The 20,203-nt window shown below is 41.0% G+C and overlaps 1 protein-coding gene across 2 annotated transcripts in view; it reads left to right on the top strand.

Annotated features, from left to right (window-relative positions):
- The window catches only part of tdp1 (tyrosyl-DNA phosphodiesterase 1), a 55,273-nt gene extending 40,337 nt beyond the window's left edge, over positions 1–14,936 (top strand). For both annotated transcript variants that reach the window (XM_034185073.1, XM_034185078.1), the window contains 6 exons: positions 276–324; positions 515–581; positions 3,609–3,716; positions 6,724–6,826; positions 6,914–7,019; positions 14,302–14,936. In XM_034185073.1, the coding sequence (XP_034040964.1) occupies positions 276–324; positions 515–581; positions 3,609–3,716; positions 6,724–6,826; positions 6,914–7,019; positions 14,302–14,375 (507 nt within the window). In that variant the 3' untranslated portion in view covers positions 14,376–14,936. The remainder of the gene's footprint in view (positions 1–275; positions 325–514; positions 582–3,608; positions 3,717–6,723; positions 6,827–6,913; positions 7,020–14,301) is intronic.
- The last annotated feature ends 5,267 nt before the right edge of the window (positions 14,937–20,203 follow it).

Genomic DNA, 20,203 nt, shown 5'->3' with positions numbered 1-20,203 from the left:
TCCGGCTTCCTCCCACATCCAAAGACATGCAGGTTAGGTGGATTGGAAACTTTAAATTGTCAGTAAGTGTACGTGTGGGTGTGAATGTGTTTGTCTGTCTATATGTGGCTCTGTGACAGACTGACATCCTGTCCAGGGTGTACCCCGCCTCACGCCCTATGACTGCTGGGATAGGCTCCAGCCACCTGTGACCCTTAATTGGAGTAAGCCATTATAGATGAGTGAGTGAAATTGTGATGACTGAGCTCCTAAACCAAGTCAATGTTTGATTGCAGGTGTATCCTTCAGTGGAAGACGTGAGGAATAGTTTAGAAGGTTATCCTGGTGAGTTAGAATATTCGGTTTTATTTTTTAAAATATCTGTCCTGGAGGATGCATTGACAAACATTCTGCATCAAAATTTGTGTGGCAGAAGCAATGTTCAGAGCATTAGCTTCTTTTTGTTAATTATTTATAACAGTAAACTTGTAATTAATTAATTTGGTCATTATCATGGACCTTTTTGTCCTTCCAGCGGGGGGCTCCCTTCCATACAGCATCCAGACGGCTCAGAAACAACGCTGGCTCCACTCTTACTTCCAGTAAGTAAACTTATCAAAATTGACTTATACTTCATCGGTTTATTAGCGTACATTACCATACGTACATTACCAGTCAAACGTTTTGACACACTTGACCATTCAACTGAGTCCCATTCTCATTCAGTCCAGGTGAAATCAGCGGAGACCTCCCAACTGACCATCTCCGATTTACTTCATACTATCACAAAATAATGTTATTAATATCAGTACAGACCATACACAATTTCAGCCTTATAGCTTCATTAGTCTTAGAGATATTGAGATAAGATGGGGGTGGGTGGTGATGTTGATTTTACTTTAACCTGTTTATGTCCAGATTTGTTTTTTATACAGTGGGGCAAAAAAGTATTTAGTCAGTCCCTGATTGTGCAAGTTCTCCTACTTAGAAAGATGAGAGAGGTCTGTAATTTTCATCATAGGTACACTTCAACTATGAGGAGACAAAATGAGAAAAAAGAATTCCAGGAAATCACATTGTAGGATTTTTAAAGAATTTATTTGTAAATTATGGTGGAAAATAAGTATTTGGTCACCCACAAACAAGCAAGATTTCTGGCTCTCACAGACCTGTAACAACTTCTTTAGGAAGCTCTTCTGTCCTCCACCTGTTACCTGTATTAATAGCAATTGCTGGAACTTGTTATCCATATAAAAGACACCTGTCCACAGCGTCAAACAGTCAGACTCCAAACTCAACTATGGTCAAGACCAAAGAGCTGTTGAAGGACACTAGAAAGAAAATTGTAGATGTGCACCAAGCTGGGAAGAGTGAATCTACAATAGTCAAGCAGGTTGGTGTGAATAAAACAACTGTGGGAGGAATTGTAAGAAAATGGAAGACATACAAGACCATTGATAATCTCCCTCGATCTGGGGCTCCACGCAAGATGTCATCCCGTGGAGTCAAAATGATCATGAGAACGATGAATAAAAATCTCAGAGCTACATGGAGGGACCTGATGAATGACCTGCAGAGAGCTGGGACCAAAGTAACAAAGGCTACACACTACGCAGAGAGGGACTCAAACCCTGCAGTGCCAGGCGTGTTCCTCTGCTTAAGCCAGTACGTGTCCAGGCCCGTCTGAAGTTTGCCAGAGAGCATATGGATGATCCAGAAGAGGATTGGGAGAATATCATGTGGACAGATGAAACCAAAATAGAACTTTTTAATAAAAACTGAACTAGTCACGTTTGGAGGAAGATGTATGCTGAGTTGCATCCCAAGAACACCATACGTACTGTGAAGCATGGGGGTGGAAACATCATGCTTTGGGACTATTTTTCTGCAAAGGGGACAGGACGACTGATCCGTGTTAAGGGAAGAACGAACGGGGCCATGTATCATGAGATTTTAAGCCAACACCTCCTTCCATCAGTGAGAGCATTGAAGATGCAACGTGGCTGGGTCTTTCACCATGACAATGATCTCAAACACACTGCTCGGACAACGAAGGAGTGGCTCCGTAAAAAGCATTTCAAGGTCCTGGAGTGGCAAAACCAGTCTCCAGACCTCAACCCCATAGAAAATTTGTGGAGGAAGTTGAAAGTCCATGTTGCTCAGCGACAGCCCCAAAACATCACTGCTCTAGAGGAGATCTGCATGGAGGAATGGGCCAAAATACCAGCTATAGTGGAAATGTTTGACCTCTGTCATTGCCAACAAAGATTATGTTACAAAGTACTGAGTTGAACTTTTGTTATTGACCAAATACTTATTTTCCACCATAATTTACAAATAAATTCTTTAAAAATCCTACAATGTGATTTCCTGGATTTTTTTTTTTCTCATTTTGTCTCTAATAGTTGAAGTGTACCTATGTTGAAAATTACAGACCTCTCTCGTCTTTCTAAGTAGGGGAACCTGCACAATCAGGGACTGACTAAATACTTTTTTACCCCACTGTAAGTGGAAAAAGTTGCATTAGTGCCTTTGAGATTTTTTTTTATTGTGAGGAGAAAATGACAGTGATACACTTTGGCAACATTTGTTGCCAGTGGGGCAAAATGGGTTAAAACAAGTGGTACAGAAAACAATGCCAAGTTCAGTAATACTCAGGCTAAATCCATGAAGTATTCATGACTTGTTCTTAGATATATGATGTCTTTAACTACAGTGTTATAAAACCAACAGTGAGGTACATATTTCAAGTTTGTAGCTTGCTGAAAACTAATATAAATAAAATAAAATAATAAAATGTTGTGATTTATGAGGCATTAACAATGAAAAACAATCTCACACCCATACACACCCAATCACATGTTGCTCATGAATGATGACTTCTCCCCTAAAAAAGAATTATGTCACTGGAAAGATGTTTTTATAATGCATGCATAAAATGTAAAATTCATATCTTGAATGTGTTACAGCCCATTTTTCAAGTTCCTGTATCTCCAAAAGTAATGCAGATACATGGCTGAAATTTTTATGGCACTTAATGGGGGTATGATAACATTATTTTGTGAAAGAATGAAGCAAATCGGGCATGGTCAGTCTGGATGGCATGGTCTTTAGAAGTGTAACGTTTCAAAAACTAAGAGATTTGAGGACATTAAATGTAGGTTTATAACTCATTATTGGCTATTTCCTTGATTAATTTGACTCAAAATTGACTGATTACTTTTGAATAATGATAAATATACAGAATATTTTCTAAGAGAATGGTTTGTTATATAAACCAAATGTCCCAAATCCAAAGAAATTAATTTGCTTATTAAAAAGAAAACAAGTTCAAATTTAGCAATTAGTGTTGAGTTCTTTTTAAGTAGATACAACAGCTGTCTTGTTCAAATTAAAGTGGTTTAAAATCAATATGCATTTGTCTTTGTTTTTCTTTTGGCACTTAAAACAATATTTTTTTGTAATTTTACTTTGTAAAATGCATGGTTCCACTAAGTATGTTGGCACTATGAAACTACATACTTTGCACTACGTATTTGGAATAAATGTGTTCATGCAGAATGATTCTAAATTAGTAAAAGGCACCTGTAGTCTACAGTGTGTGTGTGTGTGTGTGTGTGTGTGTGTAGCTGTTGGAAGGCAAATACAACAGGAAGGACTCATGCAATGCCTCACATCAAAACATATATGAGGGCATCACCAGATTTCACTCAGCTCGCCTGGTTCTTTGTCACAAGGTGAGTAAATATGAGCCCACAACTCATGTTTGCAGAAAACACTAACTTCACTCCTTCAAAACATTTTTCAGCTGTTGTTAGATGGATATTATATAACGCCTGACTAGTTCCTTGTCATTTGATTGGTGGTTTGTTTGTCACGTGACATGGTTTATTCATACCATTTACCATTGTGTTCCATTTACCATGCAATTTTAGTGCTATTTAGTGTGCAATTTTGGAACTGTATGATTCATGCTATTGCACGGCCCGACCCCGAGTTATCTTAAAAAAAAAAAAAAAAAACATGATGGGAGCTTATTGACACTGCTCATTCTTTGAACACAAAAAAACTAATCCAATACGTGTAAGCCATCTGGAAGCATTTGTAGTATTCACTGGGACGTCTGTAGGTGAAGTGGAACCACTATCAGATGAAGAGCTCGACACATTTCTCCCGTGTTTTTTGCTGGACTGAGAAAAACAGACGGCAGTCTGTACACGATGCACAGTATTGGCGACGGACCACATCGTCAGGATTGTTTTTAACTATCTCACTGTTTTTGCAAGTTGACCGAGAACAAATTTGGATTTGGTTGGATTCCGATTTAAAGTTTGTGTTGTACTGTTTGGAACCTGTTGACGTCAATGGACCAGTAACTAGTGTTGCTAAATTGGTGACTTTCTCACTAACTCTGACAACTTTCCAAACCCTCTTGACGATGTATTTTCTCAAAAGGGACTAGCGACAAATCTAGCTACTATTCCTGGTATCAGTGGATACTTTTATGGTGTTTGGTGACCCAAAAGTGAAAGCACGTACTGATCTATAGTCTGTTCTCATCGATCGGCAGCGAGTGCTACTGCCCCAAAGCGGTCACAAGCAGTCAGCACACAGTGTGCTCCGCCTGCCGCAGCTGCAAAGCACAAAGCGGAGGGAGCTCTACACTCCTCCGCATTCAAAGTGCAAATGAATCACACACGCGCAATGCCGCCGTGGCTGATCCTGCCTTGTTTTAGAAGGGTCTAAAACAAAAAAATTAGTTTCTCACCCAAATCACTGGTGCTGCGCTGATGTGGTAGGAGAGTGTCATGTGATGAATTAAGGGGCTGCCAGTCCAGTTGTAGGCCTAATTAGGCCCCATAAAAAAGTTTATCATCCTCACCCACATGCCACATGTTGCGGATCATTGGGCCGCAACAATTTTTTTTTTTTTGCCAAATTTTATTGACGGTGCTACAGCTGGTGCAAGAATTGGCACGTCCGCTCAGTGGCGAATATGCTTCGGCCAAAGACGGCCAAAGTTTACCGAGGCGGGTCGGGAACTTACCGCTTGACAACAGAGGTAGCTTGGACGCTAAGTACAACGGCTGCAAGGTGAGTTTTTTTCTTCAGGGAGTTGTAACTCTGTGCTGATGCATTCTATTCCGTGTGCCTTCTTCTTTTGAAGAAAATCCTTCTCTCTTGTTGTATCATATAGAAAAAATAAAAAAAAATATAAAAAAAAATAAAAAATGCGTTCGCCTTCATCACTTTTTCTGATGTCAAGGATGATAAACTAAAGGTTTTTTTTTTTTATAGGGCTTTAGTTTCCAGACTTTGAGAGGCATTGGCCTTGAGAAATTATTATTTTATTTTGAGAAGTGATGGCCAGTTCTAATTGAAAAATAAATAAACAAACCTAATTGAAAAATAAATAAACAAACCAAGGATCAAGTTTATTTGTAGTTCTAAATATTATTAAGCTGTTTTTACCCACTTTTTTGTCTCTCCCACAACGTTATTCTTTTTTCCTACGGCATCTGTTACGACATCATATTAGGCAAGTAATTTCCAAATTAGATGATGACATCATTTAGCCACTTCTAGCGACTTTTAAGACAGCCAATAGGTACTTTTCTTACTGAGGAGTTGACAACATTGCCAATGACGCACACTATAATGTAAGTCCCTTTCCCCTTGTTTATAAATGAATAAAATATAAAATTACCAGAATCTGTTTCAGTTGTTATATAAAACGAATAATGAATGTTTGAGTGCAGTGGAATTAATATTTCATGAGGTGAAAGATGGAACATTCCATCCTTCACCTCATGAAATATTTGTACCATTGTGCTCATAAACATTCATTATTTGTATGTTAGAAAACAGACTCAGTCATGAAATATGCATGCTTAATTGATCCATTTATCATTTTGCGATATGATCAGATTAGAGCCCCCCCCCCCCCCCCCCCCCCCCCAATATGGTCAGGTTTGCATCACTGTGTCAGTGTACCTGTCAAGGCAACTGGCTAAAATTTATGAGATGAATTTACCACACACAGTGAGATTTGTCAAATCTGGGAGCATGTACTCTTTGCCACACTCACAACACCATGGAACAGCCTTGGGTCCTGGATGACAAATACCCATGCAGACAACCGGTACATCACCACATCTCTAAAATAACCATTTTTACTCTTTACTGCAGCCATGTGGGCATCGCCTTGGCCTTCTCTAGCATCTGGGGTTCTCAACACTCAGGCACAGAGGAACGGACCACATGACCAAAATGTTGTAGCTGATGCTCCCTCACAATGCAAGTGATACTCCTCATTTTAGTCTCTCTTAGTAAGCTCTAGTAAGATCAAAAGGAATTTCAATATGTTCTGACTGTGTCTGAATATTACGTTTGTAACCTGTGAACTTGTGGTGCTTGACACCCTGCTGTTTCAACAGCCAAGACGCTGCTGCCTCCTTGTAGACAAAAAAAAGATCATTCCATTGCAATACCATTGATGGGACAATAATTATTGTCTCAAACTGCAGGGGTGCTTATAATTACATTGCCAGCACATGAACATGGTCGGTTGTGTGGCAGAGTTCATGCATAACATTATCATTATATGAGAGCTTAGTAAATCAGGCCCTCGGTTGTTGATAAGTGTAAACCGTTTTCTTTCTATTCGCCACCTTTCTTCTATGATCTGTTTTGTAAAACACACACTTGCGCTGTTTAAACATCGAGTCTTGTGTATGTTTTCAGTGCTAACTTATCCAAAGCGGCGTGGGGCGCCCTGGAGAAGAACAACACTCAGCTGATGATTCGTTCATACGAGCTTGGAGTTCTCTACCTGCCGTCGGCTTTCGTAAGACAGATATATGACAGCTGTTATAAATAAAATCATATTGCACTGACACGTCTCATGCAGAGCTGGTATAATGTGTCGCTCCAGAACATGAAGACGTTCCCTGTTCAGAAAAATCAATTTCCTGTGTCCTCATCATCAGCTGGTTTCCCTGTGCCCTTTGACCTCCCTCCTACAAGCTACTCTGCTAAAGGTAAACCATTTGGCTCCAGTTAGCTCAAGGGTAAAGAACATCGAGCTCAACCCTTTTCATTTTCTATACCATGCTAATCAAGTTGTTGTAGCCTCAAGAATCATCAGCTGTGAACTCTGATCTGTCCATGACATCATCCATCACGATCAGACAGCCGTTTCACCCTGCCACTCTCACCTCAGGGAATAGACTTCAGAGCCCCAGGTTCCAAACTTTTCAGTTCAGGAAGAGATTATAAACTGAAGCAAGAACCTTAGGAAGTACAGTAAGAGGGTCATGGGCAGTTTGAAACAATTACTGTTCTATTAGTTGTGGCACTGGTTGTTGTATCATACAATTTACTGTGATAACAGGTGTGACAGAAACAGATTTTTTTTTAAGTTTTGTTATTTATTTTTTTTTTTTATTGATTTCATTTATATAGCACCAAATCACAACAAAGTTGCCTCAAGGCACTTCACACACATAAGGTCTAACCTTACCAACCCCTAAAGCAAGCACACAGATGACAGTGGTAAGGAAATACTCCCTGCTATGATTTGAGGAAATACTCCCTGCTATGATTTGAGGAAGAAACCTCAAGCAGACCAGACTGAAAGGGGTGGCCCCATGCTACCAACACAATTGACAAAATGAATATATAGGAAATTTTGCCGGTGCACAGGATGGGAGGCTTGCGGAAACAGTCACCACACCCATCTCTGGATGGAGACGCACTTCAAACAGAGAGAAAAAACAGAATCAGGCATCAGAAAAATAACAAATACAGTATAATTTGTCAGCATTAAGCAACAAGAAAAACAGGTGTTATATTGTTTAAGAAAAAGTAATGCAGTCTCACTCAAATTGTTGAAAAAACAAAACAACAAGAACCAAAACTGTCAGGATGACAGAAAAACTGCTTGCTTCACTGAATTAAAAACTACTGTGTGTCATTTTTGAAGAAGGGAGTGAATGCTTTGTCCATTAAGTATTAATGTGTTTTTAACATTTTCAATGTTATTTAATTTATTATCTTAGACTTTGACAGGAACATGCAAAAAAGAACTTTGATCTTACAAACATTACAACATAAATATTATTTATGCTAAAACTAGTCAAAATTCGTTAAAATAGAGCTTGCCAATAATGTTTTAGAGGTATAAAACCCCTATAGCTTCAGAAAAATAAATTTCCTGTGTCCTCATCATCAGCTGGTTTCCCTGTGCCCTTTGACCTCCCTCCTACAAGCTACTCTGCTAAAGGTAAACCATTTGGCACCAGTTAGCTCAAGGGTAGAGAACATCGAGCTCAACCCTTTTCATTTTCTATACCATGCTAATCAAGTTGTTGTAGCCTCAAGAATCATCAGCTGTGAACTCTGATCTGTCCATGACATCATCCATCACGATCAGACAGCCGTTTCACCCTGCCACTCTCACCTCAGGGGCCGCGGGGCTCACAGCTCCCCGAAGTTAAGAGCCGCGATCACATATTTACCTGGCACCAAAATGGCCCTAGCTAGAACCCTGTCTCAGATAGCATCAAGCCATGTGAAGTGGAACACTTCTAATTTTGAACTGTGTCATTTCCGTTCTGGACCTCTAGCTTTATGCTTGAGGTCATGTAAGTACTCATTGAACCAAGGTGACTGTGTTTTTGGGGGGCATGGTTTTAATATAGGTGGCGCAGTCATGTTGAATGTAGTTTTGAGCGCTGACTTTAAAATGTCCACAAGACTGTCTACTGATTGGGCATTTTCCAAATATGAGGCTAAGATATCAGGCAGTCTAGCTTCAAGTTCAGTTATAGTTGAGGAGATGTGTCACCAAAATGATAAATAGAGACCACTGATGCAAGAGGCTTGAAGTCAATATTTGTGACAGCAATACCACGTGCGAGAACCAAATCCAGGGTATTTCCACTAATGTGCGTCAAATCCTAAATGCATTTCTGGAATTCGAAAAACATCCATAATTTCCATAAATGATTTGCAGAGGTGATCAGAAGGCTTATTTATATGAATGTTGAAGTCACCAATAATCAGATTATCTGCACTAGTTGACAAGTTAGAGATGAACTCACCAAATTCATCTAAGAATTCATAGTCAGAATCAGAATCGCCTTTATTGTCATTGTAATTTGCATTGCAACGAGATTTGAGTGCAACTCCAAAAAGGTGCTTTCCATGGTGCAAGTAATTTTTAGCCAAATAAAAGATAATAAAATTTAACAATAAATTGTCCAGAGTATATGTATAACTAAATAAACATAAGATAAGGTAAAATAAAATAAAATGTGGACTAATTAAAATGTAAAAATGAGAATTATATACAACTGTAGAATCATATTGCACTGGAATATTGCACATGGTTTACAGATATTGCACAAGAAATTTGAAAGGTGAGTGATTTGTTATTGTAGTATGGGCCAGCGGCCTATATACAGTGACAAAGTAATATGGCTGATTTTTATTCTTCTGTTTTGTTTTTTTATTTGTTTGTTTTTTGTTTAAGGTGTACTGCTTAGAGGACTTCATCACCACAAATTTTTATAAACTGGCAATAATTACTTCATTTTGAAAGTCACAGCGTATCATTGAACTCATAACCTTCTTATTACCGTAGATTAGCAAATTGAATCAAATCAATTTTATTTATATAGCGCCAAATCACAACAAACAGTTGCCCCAAGGCGCTTTATATAAGGCAAAGCCATACAATAATTACGGAAAAACCCAACGGTCAAAACGACCCCCTGTGAGCAAGCACTTGGCGACAGTGGGAAGGAAAAACTCCCTTTTAACAGGAAGAAACCTCCAGCAGGTGGGATGTATAACTTGTCCTTCGGGCCAGTTCCCGGGTCTGGGTTCCGTGCCAGGGCCTCCCGGACGGTCTTCTCCACGTCCCAGATGAGGGTGGCCACGACAGTGGACTCGGGGATGATGGTTTCCGTGGGATCTGACAGCTCGGCTTTGACTTCCTCTTCGTGAACCCGGGCGTCAGATCTTTGGTTCTTGGTCCCGAGGCGGTAGGTGATTTGGAAGTCAAAATGCCCGAAGAACAATGACCAGCGGGATGTACTCCAGGTTCCGATGGTCCGTGAAAACCGTGAATGGAACCGCAGCTCCCTCCAACAGGTGTCTCCACTCCTCAAGAGCCTCTTTCACCGCAAGGAGTTCTCGATTGCCCACGTCATAGTTTCGCTCAGCCGGGGTCAACCTGCGGGAAAAATAGGCACAGGGGTGGAGGACCTTATCGGACTCCCTGCTCTGGGACAGCACGGCTCCTATCCCTGAGTCAGAGGCATCCACTTCAACAACAAACTGGCGGTTAGGATCGGGCTGCACCAGGACTGGCACAGTCGAGAACCGGCGTTTCAACTCCCTAAACGCGGCTTCGCACCGATCCGACCAGGTGAAGGGGACTTTGGAGGAGGTCAGGGCTGTCAAGGGACTAACCACCTGACTGTAATCCTTAATAAACCTCCTGTAGAAATTTGCAAAGCAGAGGAACTGTTGCAGTTTCCTACAGCTTGTCGGTTGGGGCCAATTTCTCACCGCCACAACCTTGGCCGGATCAGGGGCGACGGAGTTGGAGGAGATTATAAACCCCAGGAAGGACAAAGAAGTGCGGTGGAACTCGCACTTCTCGCCTTTCACAAACAGCCGGTTCTCCAACAACCGCTGCAGGACCTGACGTACATGCTTGACATGAGTCTCAGGATCCAGGGAGAAGATGAGAATATCGTCTAGATATACAAAGACGAACCGATGCAGGAAGTCCCGCAAAACATCATTTACCAATGCTTGGAACGTCGCGGGGGCGTTTGTGAGGCCGAACGGCATGACCAGGTACTCAAAATGACCTAACGGGGTGTTGAATGCCGTCTTCCATTCGTCTCCCTTCCGGATCTGAACCAGGTGGTACGCATTACGAAGATCAAGTTTTGTAAATATTTTGGCTCCATGCAGGGGCGTGAACACTGAATCCAACAGGGGCAACGGTATCGGTTGCGAACCATAATCTCGTTCAGCCCCCTGTAATCAATGCATGGACGGAGTCCGCCGTCTTTCTTGCCCACAAAAAAGAAACCAGCACCCATCGGGGAGGTGGAGTTCCGGATCAGCCCGGCAGCTAACGAGTCCCGGATGTAGGTCTCCATTGATTTGCGCTCTGGACGTGAGAGGTTGTACAGCCTGCTGGACGGGTACTCGACACCCGGGATCAAATCAATGGCGCAATTATACGGACGGTGTGGGGGAAGAGTGAGTGCCAGATCTTTGCTGAAGACATCAGCAAGATCATGGTACTCCTCAGGCACCGCCGTCAGATTGAGGGGGACTTTAACCTCCTCGTTAGCGGTCATACCAGGGGGAACCGAGGATCCTAAACACTCCCGGTGGCAGGTTTCGCTCCATTGAACCACAACCCCAGATGGCCAATCAATCCGGGGATTGTGTTTTATCATCCATGGGAAGCCCAAAATAACGCGGGAGGTAGAAGGTGTTACAAAAAACACAATCTCTTCCAGATGATTCCCAGACACAACCAATGTTACTGGCTGTGTCTTGTGTGTGATTAAAGGGAGAAGGGTGCCATCTAGTGCCCGTACCTTCAATGGTGAAGGAAGGGCCACTAGAGGGAGCCCCACTTCCTTTGCCCATCTGCTGTCCAACAGATTCCCTTCCGACCCCGTGTCCACCAGTGCTGGGGCGTGAAGGGTTAGATCCCCACTCAGGATCGTAGCTGGGAGTCGTGCAGATTTACGTGCGCACCCCTCGTGCATGTTATGACCCACCCTTAGCCCAGTCTCTAAGGGCGAGTGTTGTTGTTTTGGCCGTTTGGGGTAGTCTTTCTGTATATGCTCTTTCGAGCTGCAGAGAAAACACTCCCCGCGGGCCAGCCTCCTCAACCTGTCATCTGATCTAATTTTGGCCCTGCTAGTTTCCCTAACAACGTCAGCAGGGGGAGCTGTTGCCACACGGAGCCCTCTGGCTGTGGAGCGTGGGGAAGATGGCTCCGTTTCGGGCCCGGAAGGAAGAGGGACGGCTCGTGCCTGACCACGCCCTTCACCCCGCTCCCGTCGACGTTCTGCTAATCGGTTGTCTAACCGTACTACCAGGTCGATAAGGCCGTCTAAATCCCGCAGCTCGTCCTTAGCCACCAGGTGCTCCTTAAGGACCAGAGATGGTCCGTTTACAAAGGCGGCGCGGAGTGCAACAGTATTCCAGCCGGCCCACGCTGCCGCGATGCGGAAGGCGACTGCATACTCGGATGAACGGACAATGGATAAGCCAAAATATAACAACTTAATGTTGCGAATTGTGCACAACGGAATACAGACAAATGCAGTTTGAGAATGACAGTCAATTATACAAAAAGTGACGTGTGGGCAGGCTGGAGGATAGAAGACGTCTGTCCAGAGAAGAGCCGGGTCCCCACACGACTTCCACCACCAACAGATCTGAAGAACACCGGAGCCGCCAAGTCCTGGGTCCCCAGGTGGCCACCGTCTCCAGCTGTCAGACCTGGTACTGCTGGCAGGAAGCAGAGACAGTTAATGGTGGGTGTGTGGATACACACCCAGTAAATCCTCAGACACTGATACAGTTCCTCCGGGAGGGAGCACCTCCACCTCCGAAGTAGGAAACACAATAGCAGCTCCTGTTAACCACTTATCTGGATGGAGTGAGAGGCGAGGACGTCGGTTCTCTCACTGACCGCCAACCCAGCTGAAAGTGCACCACAGGACAACGGCTGCAAACAGATCAGATGTAAGTCACAGTTCAAATACTGCAGAGAATATTACCTAAGCGGTAGATGATATCTCGGCAGCGTGGTGGAGTTGCTGCCCGGCTTTTATGGTGCTGTGGTGATGATGAGTGACAGCTGGTGCTGTTGATGAGTGACAGCTGTCACTCCCGGTTGCCTGAAGCCCGCACTTCAGGCAGGGCGCCCTCTGGTGGTGGGCCTGCAGTACCTCCTCTTCAGCGGCCCACACAACATTTTCTATATTGTTCTGAATTAAACACAACCCTCAATATATGATGACTTCCTGTTTTTCAAGACATGTTGTAATACAATACAAACATATGTGTATTAAAAAAAACCTTCTGAAGACCAAATATTTTATTTTAAAATAAAGAAAAGTATTTCATTTGATAGTAATGCTAATAAAGGCACATTATATGGGCAGGTCTTACTTTTTTTTAATCCTATTCTAACACACTCACCTGTCAATATCTTGGAAGGGGCTGCTTTTTGGGCCATGATAAGCTATTTTACAGGGCTACAGTTTTCATTAAAGAGTATTGCAATGTAAGTTGTTCCAATTTGTCAATTTCAAGGTCTAAAAATACATCAAAAGGTAACAATGCTTAAATATTCTCAGAAGTTAAAAATAAGATTTTCCTTATGTAACATCATTTCCAAAAGATACCTTACTTTTGAAAATCTGACCATTGGTTTTTGAGTTATGATCATTTTAATTTCAACAGCTGCACCCTTTTTTGTGGAAAAAGTGGGGAGAAAAAGGAAGAAATGGCACTATCTCAGGAACCATTGGTCTGAGCTGAAATTTGAAAATTACCATTTTCCCACCAAAGACTACCTATATACCAAATTCATATATATTCATCAAAATCTGAAGGGGTAAGGATTAAAATTACAAAAAATTACATTTTTGGGGGGTGATCTCAGACAGAATGACCCAGACAGTCTTTTTGTGGTTGTATCTTCTAACATTTCACAAAGTCACAATGTTATTTCATTACTGCTTGAGAGTTGTTTGATCACTCTGGCATTTATCACCATGAGCTTAAATTTTGCATCACAAGTTTTCCTTTGTTGCACAGGCCCTGTGTTTATATAGTGTTTGTTTCCTGGCAGAAAAGCACTGTCATGATCCTATGGAGCACTGTACATGGCTTTTGTTTCTATAACGTTCACAACTAACAAAAAGGCTCACAACGCATATGGTGATTTAACACACACTTAACAGCATGATTTAGGCATCATCCATCTGCTTCCATGGAAGAATAGAGGGGCAGGCTGCTTCAGACCTGTGGGGGACACACTTTTCACAGATATTTGGCACCACCGAATGCTGTGGATGTATTGACATGTAAACGTGTAGTCCCTGAATACAAGATAACCACATTTTTTTTTCTGAAGCAGTTCCAAGAACAAAAAAAAAGTCCTATATTCAGAACAATACTGTAGATCAGCTGTGCTGCTCTATACTATTTTGAAATGACCTAAAGTATTACTACAAGACTCCTATCCTTTTTTCTCTTTCTCAGACCAGCCCTGGATCTGGAATATTCCCTACAGCCAGGCTCCAGACACACATGGCAACATCTGGGTTCCCTCCTGAACGTGCCCACACATTTATACAGCACTTCATGTGAACACAGCTGGTCACAGTCCAAGATTCATGTATATTGGATGGAGTATATTTGTGGTACAAATTACATTACCTGCCCCTCTCTGCAGCTGAGCTGGAAAATAACTTTGCAAGCTGTAATATGGTAAATGTGTAACATATTTGTCATATTCTCTGTTAATGATGACAGTGATTTGTAGAGTTAATGTAAACATTGCCATAAACACCACACACCCACGCGCAGTGGAAGTTATGTTCACTCCAAGATGTCTCAAAACACAATGATATGGATGTGATGGAAAAAAATCCCAATATTCACTTTTATGTAACAGCTGAGGGGATCCTTGTCATTTGATTGGTGCTTTGTATGTCACATGACATGGATTATTCATGTGACATTTGTGTTGTTGTCACATTCGTCCCTTTTGTGTTGCATTGCATTTAGAGTGGTTCCATTTATTGATTATCCATTATTTGTCGATTTGGTTCCATTTAGAGTGCAAATTTGGTACCATTGCACTCTACACGCACGCACGCATGCACACACACACACACACACACACAAAAAACAAATCCACTGAACTGTAAGCCGTCTGGAGGCTGTTAGCAGGAAGTTAGAATGAAAAGCTGGACTAATTTCTGATTTTTTTTTTTTTTTTTTGCGCTGCATTGAGGAAATACACAGTCCTTTTTTTGGTAGTACACACACGCACAAGCACGTCCCTTTACACACACATGCAGGACAGCGACAGCAGCGTGATGATTTAATTGAGCTAACTGACGATGCTAGTTCTTGTAACACACACACAAAAAATCCACTCTGCTGTAAATCGTCTGGTCTTGTAAACTACAACCCCTGACAAAAATTATGGAATCACCGGCCTCGGAGGATGTTCATTCAGTTGTTTAATTTTGTAGAAAAAAAAGCAGATCACAGACATGACACAAAACTAAAGTCATTTCAAATAGCAACTTTCTGGCTTTAAGAAACACTATAAGAAATCAGGCAAAAAAAAATTGTGGCAGTCAGTAATGGTTACTTTTTTTAGACCAAGCAGAGGGAAAAAATATGGACTCACTCAATTCTGAGGAAAAAATTATGGAATCATGAAACACAAAAGAACGCTCCAACACATCACTAGTATTTTGTTGCACCACCTCTGGCTTTTATAACAGCTTGAAGTCTCTGAGGCATGGACTTAATGAGTGACAAACAGTACTCTTCATCAATCTGGCTGCAACTTTCTCTGATTGCTGTTGCTGTTGATCAGCTTTGCAGGTTGGAGCCTTGTCATGGACCATTTTCTTCAACTTCCACCAAAGATTTTCAATTAGATTGAGATCTGGATCTTGAAAAATGATTTCATCATCCCCAAACATCCTTTCAATTGATGGGATAAGAAAAGTGTCCAAAATATCAACGTAATCTTGTGCATTTATTAATGATGTAATGACAGCCATCTCCCCAGTGCCTTTACCTGACATGCAGCCCCATATCATCAATGACTCTGGAAATTTACATGTTCTCTTCAGGCAGTCATCTTTATAAATCTCATTGGAACGGCACCAAACAAAGGTTCCAGCATCATCACCTTGCCCAATGCAGATTCGAGATTCATCACTGAATATGACTTTCATCCAGTCATCCACAGTCCACGATTACTTTTCCTTAGCCCATTGTAACCTTGTTTTTTTCTGTTTAGGTGTTAATGATGGCTTTCGTTTAGCGTTTCTGTATGTAAATCCCATTTTCTTTACGTGGTTTCTTACAGTTCGGTCACAGACGTTGACTCCAGTTTCCTCCCATTCGTTCCTCATTTGTTTTGTTGTACATTTTCGATTTTTGAGACATATTGCTTTAAGTTTTCTGTCTTGATGCTTTGATGTCTTCCTTGATCTACCAGTATGTTTGCCTTTAACAACCTTCCCATGTTGTTTGTATTTGGTCCAGAGTTTAGACACAGCTGACTGTGAACAACCAACATCTTTTGCAACATTGCGTGATGATTTACCCTGTTTTAAGAGTTTGATAATCCTCTCCTTTGTTTCAATTGACATCTCTTGTGTTGGAGCCGTGATTCATGTCAGTCCACTTGGTGCAACAGCTCTCCAAGGTGTGATCACTCCTTTTTAGATGCAGACTAATGAGCAGATCTGATTTGATGCAGGTGTTAGTTTTGGGGATGAAAATTTACAGGGTGATTCCATAATTTATTCCTCAGAATTGAGTGATTCCATATTTTTTTCCCTCTGCTTGGTCTAAAAAAGTAACCGTTACTGACTGCCACAATTTTTTTTTCCTGATTTCCTATAGTGTTTCTTAAAGCCAGAAAGTTGCCATTTGAAATGACTTTAGTTTTGTGTCATGTCTGTGATCTGCTTTTTTTCTACAAAATTAAACAACTGAATGAACATCCTCCGAGGCCGGTGATTCCATAATTGTTGCCAAGGGTTGTATATGCATTCTCTGAATGTTGAACTTATATTGTCCTATAATGTGGTGTACACAATGTCATTTTAAACCAAGAAATAAATGTTTTTCATGTTATTTCTCCTCCAAATGATGTCATAATTAATTAATTTTTGCCATGTTACAGGACAAAACATAATCCATTCAAAGAGATATTTCAGATATACTGGTATATCTGAAAGAGGGCAGCTTGATGGCCATCCAGTGTAAAACCTATGCCAAATCAGCATGCGGATCCATCTCTGATTTGCTGTGGTGACCCCAAGTGAAAAGGGAAGCAGCCCAAGAGACTTACTGGTGCACTTAAAAAAAAAATAAAAAAAAATTGAATATTGCAAAAACATTTTATACATTGCTCATTACATATAAACTAAAAATTTCAAGCATTTTTTTATTTTAATTTTTGTAATTATGACCTACAGCTAAGAAAAATGTATCTCAAAATATTAGAATATTATAATATAATATAATATCATAAGATCAATAAAAAATTGTAATACAGAAATGTCAAACCTCTAAAAAGTATGTTCATTTGTGCACTTAATGCTTTATTATCTGTGTAATTATGCTGGACTCAATAACAGAATCAACAGGATCGTTTGCTTGATGACAAATTAATTTCACATTTATTATTGCTGTATGTTAAGAACTGACAGAGGACTCACAAATATATCTGTATTTCTGTTTTAGGCTGTTGTCATAGTAACATATCACTGTCACAAGACTATGCGACCTGTCCGTTTGCAAACGGTTAACGCATTGTAACATTTGTCCATCAAAGCAGAATTATAACAAAACCAGGTGCAATTTTTTAAAATACATTCATAAAGTTTAATCATGCCAGCAATAAAACAGAGCTGATGTCTTAGACACCAATTCTGTACTCAGACATTGTGGAGTCCACTTTTCCTTCACCATTATTAGGTTCTGCAGGGGGATTAAGGCTTGAAATGAATGTTCATGTCTGTCCAGTAATGTAGTCCATACTCAAATAATGGAACTCTCCTCTAGGTCCAAAACAAAGCTCACAGACCTGCGCTAGCTCATCCAACTTGACAGGATCAAATCCCAGTTAATTCCCAATTGTGGATTTGGACTTTCTTGCATGTAGGTGCTGCTTGGGTATGTTGTCAATCTGCAAGTGGACCATAGTCTGTAGGAACAATTAGGTGCAGACTTGCTGGAGCTGGTAAGGTTGGACTTTACCATGTGAAGCGCCTTGAGGCAGCTCTGTTGTTGATATGACGCTGTATAAATGGAATTGAAATTAAAATGGCTGCTTCAGCTACTGAAAACCATCAGATGGTGTGTTTCTGTGGTGTCAGTATGAAATGGACACTGCAGCACTGTCCTCAAAACACTTTGTTGCACCTTCTGCAACACTGCAACTTCTAGAAGAGAATACCAGAACTCCACTATAAACTGATATGTTCAGATATTTTACCCAAGCCCCAAGATGCCAATAAAGTTTTGTAATATAATTCATAGTTTAATAAAATAGTTTTATTTTGTTGAGTTATTTTAACATCCTCCTAGATGAAGCTTACATAGTGTTGGAGTTAGTTATCAGAGTTGATCACAGCAGCGTTCAGTTTTGTGAAGTAGGAATGAGAATTGAGAACCAGTTCCAAAGTCTTCAATACATCAGAATCGTATACCAGAGTCATTATCAAGTTCTCCTCTCAATGCTGGCATATTTTTCTAACTGTTGCATGCTACAAAGACATAAAGACATCACGCCTGAAGAAGACATGACGTCAAACTGTGCTTAGCAACAATGAAAATGGCTGCATAGATGCTGAAAAGCTACATTTTCCACAGAGAAAATTGATGAGGAATCAATAGGACTGGACTGTTAAGCACAATCAATAATGGCTTCAATATCAATAAAATCAATTCCTGTCCCTGCTCTGGAGTGGCAGCTGTCATTTAATAAAAAGAAGGTTGTGGGATCGTACCTTGCCAAAGGTACTTTGGTTATGGCTGTGAATCTTGAACAATGACAAAACAGCTGGAGAAATGGCTGGATGGATGCAAGACCCGAACACTGAGGGTAATAAGTGGTGACTTTCAAACAGCTGGCAGCTATATGGAGCTCTGCCTTGCCCCAGATGTACAATCAGGGCCAGGAGCAGGGCACTGCTGCAGACACCTTGAACTAGTAGTTGGCAGACTGGGAGTCATTTCAAGGCTGTGGAAGTCCAGGAAGTCCAAAACCAACCAGTGTTGGTGTACTGTGCCATGATACTGGGCTGAAGTGATTTTCCCAGTGCCATGAAAGACAAGAATGTCTGGAGTGCCAACCTTGGGATATAATGTTCTCTTAAGCAAGCAGGAAAAGGCACATTCAATATGGGTACTCATCAAATGGTAAAAACAGTGTTTATGTACTCTATAGTGTTGAACGTGACACTGTACTGTCAGGAGTTAAAGTCTGACTTTTGGCAGGGTGCTGAGTGTTATTTGGTAAGTGAACTTTGGTCCTTATATAAAGTTGGAAAAATGTTTAGAATCAACTCGGCCATCATTTATAAAGCACAAGCCTTTTGCCGTAAACCATAAGGGTTGGCCATGTGACTACATCGTGGTGATAGCATAGGCAACTTAGGTATGAGTCTTGTAGTGTGACATGGAGATTTATTATATTGTTGCAGCGCTGCCAGTTGTGAAGACAAGTCCTGCAATCAACACAACCATGGTTCAAGTGGTGAACCAAGTCTGCGGTTGAAATCAGTGGGAGGCTGGGGGTTAGGATTATAAACAGAGTAAGGGGTCAAAGTGACAAAGACACTTTTTTACACAGTCACTAGAGGTTGCTGTGTACTAATTTTAAAATATAACTGTAGGCCAGGGGTTGCAAAATGCATGTTTTCCATACCTCCCTGCTGCAAGTTAGTTAAGTCTGGTTTTTCCTAGCACTTGACTTAGTGAATTAGCAGTGAGTGGAACAAGGAGAGTTAGAAAATACGTAGGGACCCTTGCTATAGGTTGTAAAGCCCTGGTCCCACCCAATAATGAAAGATGAATAATGAGCCACGTACCATGGTTTTTTTTTTTGTTTTTTTTTTTGGTGCAAGTCCAATTATTCAACAAACGTGGGAGAATAGAGGTTCTTAGAGGCAGAATATTCAGCTAATGAGGCTCATCTTTGAGCGTGGCACGAATTACAAGAAGTTCAAAATTTAGCAACAACAGCGTGGGACAGTTTGTGTACGGAGTACTACAAGGACAGATGAGGAGATGAGAATGTTTATATTGTAATAGTTTGGTAAAACAGTTGCATGTTCATTCCTTCTTTATAAGCAACTGTAAAAGTTCTGATAGATTTAACATCTTGTTATAATGGATC

The sequence above is a fragment of the Thalassophryne amazonica genome, chromosome 2 (genome assembly GCF_902500255.1).
Source record: "Thalassophryne amazonica chromosome 2, fThaAma1.1, whole genome shotgun sequence".
Taxonomy (NCBI): domain Eukaryota; kingdom Metazoa; phylum Chordata; class Actinopteri; order Batrachoidiformes; family Batrachoididae; genus Thalassophryne; species Thalassophryne amazonica.
The sequence above is the reverse complement of the archived record's forward strand: the minus strand, read 5'-3'. Positions and strand labels throughout refer to the sequence as shown.